Source organism: Dendrobium catenatum, unplaced genomic scaffold (assembly GCF_001605985.2).
Source record: "Dendrobium catenatum unplaced genomic scaffold, ASM160598v2 fragScaff_scaffold_1056, whole genome shotgun sequence".
Lineage (NCBI taxonomy): Eukaryota > Viridiplantae > Streptophyta > Magnoliopsida > Asparagales > Orchidaceae > Dendrobium > Dendrobium catenatum.
This window is the reverse complement of record NW_021319518.1, coordinates 2,153,208-2,164,324: the sequence shown is the minus strand read 5'-3', so window position 1 is coordinate 2,164,324 and position 11,117 is coordinate 2,153,208. Positions and strand designations below refer to the sequence as shown.

The window sequence follows — 11,117 nt, the reverse complement described above, 5'->3', positions numbered from 1 at the left end:
GCTGTTGGTGAAGGATGGTTTTTAAATGGAAATTGGTGTTCAAAAAATTGAACATGCTGAGTGATATAGATATAACCAATAAGTGTATTGAAACACCTATAGCCCTTGGATTGCATGCCATAGCCAAAGAATACACATGGAATTGAGCGAGGTTGAAGTTTGAGGCGATGAACTGGAGGAATCCAAAGATAGCATAGACAGCCAAAGACTCAGAATTGATCATATGCAGGTAGACGATTATAAAGCTTTTGATATGGAGAGAAATTATTGAGTGTGGTAAATGGTAGGCGGTTAATTAGGTAGGTAGTTGTGAGTAATGTGTCTACCCAATACTTAGATGGAATATTAGCTTGAAAGGGACGCGCTAGGGTAGTTTCCAAAAGGTGGCGGTGTTTGCGCTCGGCAAGGCCATTTTGCCGAGGCATGTAAGGACAACTAAGGCGATGAAAGATACCAACCGAGCGTAGGTAGTTTTGAAACTATGTACTTAGAAATTTCCCACCGCTGTCCGAATGAAGTATTTTAATAGGCAATTGGAATTGACGTTCAACAAGCAGTTTGAATTGAAGGGATGTAAGAAAAACATCATATTTAGATTTAAGAGGATATACCCAGGTATATCGGGTAGAATCATCTACAATAACAATGTAATATTTAAAATTTTGCATTAACAAAATAGGGGATGGACCCCATACATCTGTGTGTATAATTTCTAAACACTTGGTGGTTTTAGGTACAGATAATGAAAATGACATTCTATGTGTGATGCCCCAAGATCTAACTTGGACAGAAATCGTCCTGGACGATTCCCAGAACTATTCTCAGGCCGATATTTTCTACAGTGCCGATCGGCCTGGACGATTTCCAATCGTCCTGGACGATCCTGAGAGGAAAAATCCAAATCTGAGAGGAACAGTAAGGGAACGAGGTCTCACACTATGACTCTTTGCTAGAGCGTAGACATCACAGGGAGTGGTACAATGAAGTGGAGAATGCTGTCGCATGTTGTTTGTGAGTGGAGATGGAAGAATTCCTGAGCCTTTGATGCCAAGAGATTGGATTATTGAATGATGTAACAAGAACTGCATTAGACGAAGATGTCAAGCGATGTTGAGAAGTGGTGCTTATCCTAATTGGGTAGAGACCTTGATGACAGGATCCCTGAAGCAGAGTCCGATGATTCTTGGAATCCTTAATAAGAAACACATTAGAGTGAAAGACAATGTAGAAGGGTTGTCATGAGTTAAGTGATTTACAGAGAGAATATTGTGGGTGAGATGGGGTATGTGCAGAATAAGAGGGAGAGCAAGCTTACTCGATGGTGTAGGTAAAATGCCCTAGCCAGAGTGTGCGATGGGTAATTGATGTCCACTGCCAATCTGTACTTAAGAGCTTTCCGTATAAAGTTGAGATGAATGTAGTTGAGTGACATCAGAGGTTAAATGATTGAAGGCTCCAGTATCCAAGAACCAATCAACATTAGACTTTTCCCCTGGGTATTATAAGAGCGTCCTCACCCTCGTCCCATAAATCTTCCACGCACTGTAGCTAAAGCAAATGCTGAGTCTGTTGGACTGGAGGTCATGTGTTCAGCAAGTTGTTCCAATAGAACATTAACCTATTCACTACAAAGTAATGAATATAGTTCATCCAGATCAACAGGTTCCTCCCAAGTGCGGATGGTTGTTTTAAAAGCATTGTATACCTGAGGTAAACCATTAAGCGTGTATAATATTATGTCCCCGCTTGAATGGCATCAACCTTCTGCTTTACTTCTGTTAAATACTACATTATGTTACGATCTATCATATGTAGCTGGTGTAGTTCATTTTTGATCTGCTGAATGCGTGATTGATTTGTAGACTGAAGTCGCCTATCTAATGTGAGCCAGATGTCCTTGCAAGCTTCTAGGTTGAGCACATATGGTATAATCGAAGGCGAGGTTGTAGAGAAGAGTGTAAACTATAGGTTTTGATCCACCATCATCCAGGTAGTCTAAGCTTGATTAGGGATTAGAGTATTATCTGATCCTTGGATATGTCACTGCGGTTTAGGTATGGAGCCATCCAGATATCTGTTGACACCGTTTGCCATAAATAACTTATAGATCTATGAGCGCCGGAGAGGGTAGTTGTCAGCGACCAGTTGAGTGTTGAGGACGGTCTTGACATTCGCCAGTAAAAACTTTAATTGTGTCAGGATGGGAACATTTGTGACCACTGTCTGTGGTAGGGCAGAGGAGGTAGAAGATGATTCGTTGCCAGCTATTGAAATCGACTCCGGCACGGCTTACGTCCTGGAGCTCTGATACCATAAAGACGCTTGTAACCTGCACACAGGAAAAAGAAAAAGGCAAAGAGAAACACATAGCCATGGATAAAGCATAAGTCTTATATTCCTCCTCATATGCTTATACAATATAAAGATGAGAATAATCCTACGGTGAAGAGAATAGACGAGAATAAACGGTGTATGGGAGAGTAGTACATGTGGTAGTTATAGGTCAAAGATAGTGGAGCATAATTACTAATTACACATGTTTGAGATGTTATGCAAATAATTTTTACATAAACTTTTCTGAAAATGATTTATGCATAAAAGAATCGAACAGATATAATACGAATAATATTTGACAATCATTTTGATTATCTTTGTCAAAAATCAGTAAACTCTTATATATCCATTTGAGTTAACCTTAAAATGAACTAAAAATTAAATAGTATTGGGATCATCAGATTTGTTCGATCCATATGATATTTCAATCTGAAGCACACAGAATTTATATATAATAGGACATTATATGCTTATTTATTACGAATACTTCAGAAATTACAGTTCTTTCCCTCTTCTTAGATGAAAACAAACAGTTAAGATATATGCATCCAAGCTGCAAAGCCGCACACATAAAATGAACTAAAACAAAGATCATCACAGCCAAGAGCCAAGAGGAAGCAAGTAGTGATGACTTGATTTTTTTTTTTCTTAGAGTGCGCATGCAGAATTGCTCAAAAGTCAAAAGAGAGATTTTTCCCCTGTGTGGTTTGCTCTCTGTCAATGCGTTCCAATCAAAGGCCAGTTAACAGAGTCAGGCATTACAAAGCTAACCCATATGCCAAAGTTGAGCTCATATAATGATAGCACGTACGCACCCCGGGCGGCCTCAAGCACCGGATGCAACCTCCTTAGTAGCGCTTTCGATATGATGTTTTGCCCATGTGTGAACGGGCAGCTGCGCCTCAGTCGAAGCGGTAACAAGGGGGGGCCACCAATGGTTCATCCTCCGCCGCCTCGATCGCTTTACGAGCGCCCGTGTGTGCTGCTGTAGGAGCGCGTTGACGGCCATGAGATAATTGTTGGAGTCATGGTCACGCAAAATTGCTCCCTCCGACCCATACGCCGTCGGACGGCTCAACGTTTCCAGCGGGTGCGGTGTGTTCAAAAACTTGCGTAGCGCGGCACGGCCAACATCGCCATCCAACAACGCGTACAGTGCGGCGCCGGATGGAAGCAAAGGGTGAGGCATCGAGGTCTTCTCTTCGGGCTGGAGGATGTATTGCTTTCCAACCGGGAAATAGAGCAGATGCTCGGTGTTGAGGCAAGTGTGCGAACGGAAGGAGCCGTTGAGGCGCTTCAGAAGTTTGGCGACGTGGTTGGGATAATCACAGGAGAAGGCGCGGGGTACGATGTCGCGGTGCATCATGACGGTGCGGATGTAGGTTTCGTCGAGGGAGAGGGCTTCGAGGACGCGGTGTCCGGCGCAGAAGACGGCGGGGGAGCCGAAGGTAACGACGGGGAGAAGTGACGAAAGCGGGATGGCGTTGCGTGAGAGGAGCATGAGGCTGATGAGAAGCGAGAGGCTTCCTCCTAGGGAGTGGCCGGTGAAGCGGAATCGAGCGGCTCCGCCGTGGGCAACGATGTGGGAGTTGATCTCTGGCATGAATTGGTGATATATGCCCTTGGCTGCTTCGTATATGCCTCGGTGGACTAGAGCCTCGGTTCCCTGGTTTATGAATGGCAACCACTTGGGTTAATTAGTGACTGTATGAGTCCAATTGTTAGCTTCTGTTTACATGCTGTTCTTCTACAACGTACGATTTGTGGGGGACTTACTTCGAATTTTGTTGGCTCGAAGAAGAGATTAGCTTGCCAGGATGCCAGAGAATCGGAGCCCTGATGACATTTCAGCAAACAGTTTAGATCCAAATATTAATATTAAGTCTTCAGCGGACATTATTTTCAAGAATATGTGAAAATAAATAAATTATAATGAATAAAAAGAACAGTTTGTGACCTATGCTAGAAAATAATAAATATATCACTTAAATTAGATTTTTTTTTTTAATATAGAATATGATAAGAATTACGGAGCATACCATTTACTATCACTCAACCAACATAGTCAGATCACCATCACTTGACTACAGTCCTATAACCCTCATTGCTTGATGAATGTTCTTCGGCCACCATCACTTGATGACTATCCTCTCTCATCATTGTCAAATTAAAATAGTACGATTACTATTACTAAATTACAGTCCTCTGATCTCCATCATCCAAGTATAGTCTTCCAAACATTATAAACCAATATGATCGTATAACTACGATCCTCTAATCATCGTCATTCAACTACGATCTTCTGAACACCATTGTCGAACTACAGCCTTTGACTACCATCACTGTGATGTCCTATAATCTAATTTGAAAGAATTATTCATTTAATAATTCTTCACAATTAGATTATGGGACATCACAATCACCATAATGCTTGCCATCATATTTTATCCCTTGACTACAATACTCTAACTTACATCATTACATCGATGCAAACATACTTGATCACCTAACATCAATTTTGATATTTTAAAAATCTAAAGGAGCTATTAAAATTATATGCCATCGTAATTTTTTTTTGTATGAATATTGATACATATTTAAATAAGAAATGTCTCGAATTAAATTTAGGACATCCAAACTCTAATTTTGAGAAACTTATAGTTAAGCTAAACTTCTTGACAAGAGGTTCATGTCAACCTATAAAGTCATCCAATCATAGTTCAAATGACCTAGATCAAGCATCTGAAACACAGTAGAAAATTAATTGGATGACCAAATAATTTCAAAATATGTTATGCTTATAATTAAATCGAGCGTCACATTAAGATGAATACAACGAGCTTATGATCATTTAATTCCAAGATTATTGAGGTATCTACATGTGAAAATAATGATAAATAATCAACATTCACAAGACATGTCTCTCTAAAAAATCTATAAATAATTCTTCACTTTCTACATTAAGGGGGAGGACAATGTCTTGAGATTCAAGGGAACTCAAATGCACTAAAAATCTCAGAGCTTTACCCGAGCATCAATGACAGGCCACCATCAAATCTTTTCCTAATCATTTTCATTCGACCGGCCACTATTTAATCACCACTATTAGAACAATCGCTGCCCTCAAAATACCTCTTGATCGCCACCATCAATGTACAATTTGGGTTACTGCCCCACTTTCATCATCACATCTCCACTCTATCACAATCATAAGAACACCACCCAACTACTACCATTGGAACACCACCCAACTACCACAATCGAATCACCAACAAATCATCGTCATCAGATTAATGCTCGACGAAGTTCATCAAACCACCATCGATTGTCAATAGTCCTTTAACCCTCATTGCTCGACATCTGTCCTTCGACCATTATCTCCTGACTGCAAAGTTATAACTATCGTCACCCAATGATAATTTTTAGATCATTGTTGCAAACAAAGGCCATCAAACTATGGTCACTTGACTGTAACCCTCCAATCATTGTTGCCTAACTACGATCTTCCTACAAATATCACTTAATTATAATCCTTCGATCATTATCACATTCCTATGATTCTCAAAATACCATTACTTAGATACAATTCTCTAATCATTATTGCATGATTATATGAATACTCATTGATTTTGTCGCATATTATCATCAATAATGTCAATACACGTCATCACAAATAAAATCTATGCACAATATTGACATCAACTTTGACTCTCAACTTGAACACCAAGATTCTCTTCACTTGGAACTAATTTTTGTTCATGAAAATGATGATACCCCTTAATTTACCAAAAAAAAAAAAATCATATTCTTTCTTAAATTGGACCGTACTGCTCTCTTGCACTTTGAACAGTCAAACAAAAAAAATTAGGGATATGAATTAAAGAGACACTGGAAGGATGCGTCAATTCTCATTGATTAGTTGTGTGGAGCCTACTTTTAGATTTTGTTTTATTGAATGTAATGCTATTTAGTTGACACGCGCTTGAGAGTGTACTTTGAGCTGAGAAATGCTTGAAGGCTGGGCTGTTTGGTGGAGATATTATGAAGTGAGTAATTTTATGTATAAATATTAAATATAGGACATAATTTTGTATCTTAGAAAATAAGCTGAAAACCTGGATGACGAAGCAGCGAGTGCGTGTGCTCGGCTCGTCGCACACGAACCACTCGCAAGGGGAAGAATGTAGAGATTGAAGTTCCCTGGCTGCCTCCAGCCTGGCCATCTCCTCAGCAGCCACTACCGCCGTCACCGACGACGCCGCCACATAGGTCGCCACTTTAGACATGTATGTCCTGCCTTTACGACCTTGATCATAATTAGCTGCATAGTGATCAGTCCCATCGGTGACTTGTGCTCCGAGGTAGAGGAGACTCTTGGCTTTGTCATGGATGTAGGAAGCCGCGGTTGCGGCGATCTCGTATGCGACGGAGGGCGAGCGGGCTGACTGGCTTGGTGATGCTGCCACGCGCTCCGGCCGAGCCGTGCGGGTGGAGTCAGTATCTTGCCTCGCCTTGATAGCAGCCTCCTGCTTCTTATCCAGCGAAGACGTCACTAGCCAGAATCCGTAGTAACTCCTCAATTCATCGGCCTGCGTGTGGTAAAAGCTTTTTATGTTGAACACTGAACTATTAAAGACAATAGTAACTAATGCTACCAACTCACATGTCATGATTTCTTTTTTTGTTGAAGCAATAAGAAGATTAATTGATTTGACAAAACAAACGCCAATGCTGTTAAAAATAAATATCTAGCGATTTCAAGAACAAGATTTCATAAATTAAACGAAAAAAATCATTAATTACATGACAAAACAAAACAGATTATTATATTTTCTCTTTGCTTTTCTTTATTAATTTCGATACATCATATATAATTGTAAATGTATAGATCATGTGGTATTATTAAATTTATATAAAAAGTTAATATTATACTAATAAAATTATTTATCATATAAAGTGTATTAAAATGAATTAAAAAATTATTGAATTTATTTTGAAATTAATGCTAATATTAATCTAGAAAGAAATCAAATAATTTTCAAATTCGATATAATTTGCATAAAGATATATTCACATGGTTTTTTTTTCTAATTTAATTTGAATCAGCATTTAATCATTGATGATTTTGTTTTAAAAAAAAAAACATTAACATTTGAAACGTGTAATTTGAATTTTAAAAAATTAAATTGGTCATATATATTCTAACATAAATTGGTAGAAATCGACCTAACACTCTAACAAGCTAACCCCAACGTACACGAAAGGTCGCATGCATATATATAGAGAGAGATTTTGGTCTTCAAGAAGTTATTCAAATAACAAAACAGTTCTGATGAAATTCTTCAGAGAAAAATTAGAAATAAAAAATAATAAGCCGATTCCTAACTTAGACCGAACAAATAGGCAATCAACATGCAAATCGCCCACGCCACTGGCATGAACCAGATGATCCGCAAATCCCACCATTCGATCGGAACGAGAAAAGAAAAAAAAAAATTCTATCAAATTTTGATGAAGATGAATTTGTAAATTATTTAATTGATTATAAGAGATATAACATAATATCAAAAGAGGACATTTTTTCCTCAAATAGAACAATTAAAGTGCAGGGATTGCTGAAGGAAAGCTAGGGGTTGCATACATTGATATCTGGAATGTCGTAAGCGATGCTGCATAGGAAAGCCAGCTGGCTGAAGAGCTTAGTCTCCTTCCACGATACCCTGTTCAACAAACTCGCGAACTCCTCCCGACTCCATTCCACTTTCTCCTCCGATTCATAGCTCACTCCGCATGCATTATCTTCTTCCTCCCATTTTACGGATTGATCGGTCTCATCGCTCCCATCCTTGGCCTGGAGACTCTTCCATCGACTCCGAATCTCGCATATCCTCTGCACCCAATTAGCCCTCTTCTTCGAGATATTCTCTTCCTGGAAACCACCAGTAAAAGCAGCAGCACCAATTTCCTCCTCACTCTCCTCTGCGTCCGAGAGGCCGACAACCTCAGGCTCGAAGATCAGCGACCGGATCGAGCTGGGGAGGATTGATCCTGAGATACCTAACGGAAAGGCTCCAATCGATCGGCTCGTCTTCAACCGAGGCGAAGCCGTCGGATGAGAGACCCTGAAAGAGCACCGCAGCAATGGCTCCGACCGCGACCGACGCATTCCAAGTCCGCTTCCAAGATCGGCATCCCTCGATGCCGCTGGCGAGGCAACTGCCATCCCCAAGGTGGCGGAGCTCATGGCGGCCCCGTTGCTCTAATTTGATTCCTGCACTTTTCGCCCTTCCTCTCTTGTTTGCTCCGCAAATCGGAGTGGGGATTCTAATTTTAGAAATTTGGTTGGAAATCGTTTCATCTAGTCTTGGAAACACCTATTTGTCCTTTTAATAGCAAAGATTTCCCTTAATCACTCAAATTAAATTATTCTTTCGACAGATTTATGTATTTATATATTTTCAACTATATTTATATTATTCTAAATAAATTGATATCAGTGATTTATTATAGCAGAGCCCACAATTTCTTAATGATACTTATAAATCAATTTTATTATTTAAAAGAAATCAAAATTAAATATATGTTAACGAAACTAATAAATAATGGTGATTTATATACAAAATTTATGATAGGTTGGTGTGTAATGTAAAGAAAGGGCCCACCGTCCTGTGGTTTCTTTTAACCTTAAAATTACGGAAATGCTCTCACTCAGCAGGGCAGGGCAAGGCGTCAAAATATTATGCAAGCTTTGCTTTGGTCTCTCGTGATATCCGCCACCCGACATACTGGCATTTTTAGCAGGACAAATAAGGTAATTAGACGGGCCGACGCCATGTCTTATACAAGTTAATCATAGGTTTACGCAATAATTAATTAGCATTTAGCACATAATAAGAAAAAGTCAAAAGAGAGGAATGGAATAAGAGGAGAAGAAGAAGAAGAAGTGACGGCTGGCGCTTAGAAAAACCACAAGCCATACATTATACATTGCTTCAGAAATAGAGGTAGCTTTAAGCAAAAATACTGGAAGCTAAGCTGGTGGAAGAAAAAAAAATGTATCATCTCTCCACGCAGCTTGCATCAAAATATTGTGGACGATTAGACCGGTCTATTCCAATTCATTTGAGCATTGTCGAACAAGGCTACTGGGAGATAGGCGACAAGTGTGTGATCGTATGGGCCAGAGCGGCGCCCCTATCACTGACTCTCGCAGGTTGGATATTCTTAAGTTGTGCACGACCCTTTGTATTTCGAAAGAGAATCAGACCGAAAAGTTGGTTGATAAATGTTAATGTACATTTATATTTACATTTATAGCATTGGGAGTTGGTCATTGTTTTGTGGACGTCAAGGGAGGACGAACGATAATTAATGAGTATCTATATATGAAAGATGAAGGAAAATAGCTAGTGGTAAGAGTAGGAAATTGGCAAATGACAATGGGCAATAGCTCATGAAGAGTGAACAATATCATAAAAAAAAAAAATATTGGGAGTTGGAGGTTAGTCTATAACGAGCATTTGGTGATATTATTTAATAGACAATATTCCATTGGTAATTTAGACGGTGTCAGCTGATGGATGTTTGGTAGACTATGAATGTTCTTCAAAAAGTATTATTAACCTCAATTTTAGCTACCCACCCAAAAGGGCCAACCAACATTACTATTCTTAAATCAAAACTCTAGCGTCTCTTATAATTATTTTAATCTACTCTTTATTGATCTTCATAATAAATTAAGATTTTAAAATCTATATCTCTCTATCATCATGAATGCTCCAGCATGGAATGTGTTCTATTCTCGTTAATCATATATTTTTGTCTTAAAACGTACTCTCTTATACTTTTATTATATCATATTCTATCATATTGGAGGGACCGTAGTTGGGCAACGATGGTCGAAGGAACCTAATTAGCAGGAAATGGTGGTCTGAGGAATTGTAGTCGGCTAGCGATGTTAGTCAGAGGGACTCACTAGAGGAAAATCACCTATTACCGGTGGATTTTCCGGCAGACTAATTTCAGGCTGATTTTCCTGTATATTTCTGACGGATTACAATGAAATATTTCCAACATATTTTTTGCAGCTTTTCCGACGGATTTTTCAACGGATTTTCTACAGATTTTAATAATTTATAAAAACAATTTTTTGCAATTTAAAATTAATAATTAATTTAATTGCTTATTTTCTAATTTTAATATTTTTATTTTTATTTATTTTAAATTTTATTGCTGTTAATATTATTTAAATATAAAATATATAACATTTTAACACATTTTGTTATGCAGCAAGGTGGAAGAGTCTCTAGGGTTCAAAAATTTTCTGGCGAAATAATTCCACTAAAAAAACTTTTCGATAGAATTTTTACGACGGAAAAGTTTGTTGATGCTCGAATTAGTGTCACAATCTTTTCGATGGAGATCCGCCATAAAATTTAGTTTTTAATGCCGGAAAATTCACTTAAAATATGTCATTTTCTTGTAATGACTGTAGTCGACGAGCAATGAAGGTCAAAGGGATCGTAGTTGGCAGGTGAAAGAAGTCATAGGGAATATAGTTGGTGGATGACGAAGGTTGGACGGACTGTAGTCGGCAGGCGTCTGTGGTTAAAGAGACTATGGTAGACAGGTGATCATATCAATTGTATTTGGCAAGCAACAGAGGTCAGGGGACCATATCCAATGGACCATATAGGTCAAAGGGATCGTAGTCACGAGCGATGGAGGTCGGAACGATAATAATTGGTGGGTGATGGAGGTCCCATGGATCATAGTCGGTGGGA

At 38.9% G+C, this 11,117-nt stretch overlaps 1 protein-coding gene across 1 annotated transcript; it reads right to left on the bottom strand.

Moving 5' to 3' along the window:
• Nucleotides 1-1,683: 1,683 nt before the first annotated feature.
• Nucleotides 1,684-8,668, bottom strand: LOC110101816 (phospholipase A1 PLIP1, chloroplastic). Its single transcript, XM_020829881.2, has 4 exons — nt 7,976-8,668; nt 6,450-6,923; nt 4,111-4,170; nt 1,684-4,000 (listed from the first exon to the last, which is right to left on the bottom strand). The coding sequence occupies exons 1-4, from the start codon at nt 8,576-8,578 to the stop codon at nt 3,161-3,163; spliced, it is 1,977 nt and encodes a 658-aa protein (XP_020685540.1). The 5' UTR covers nt 8,579-8,668; the 3' UTR covers nt 1,684-3,160.
• Between the last annotated feature and the right edge of the window lie 2,449 nt (nt 8,669-11,117).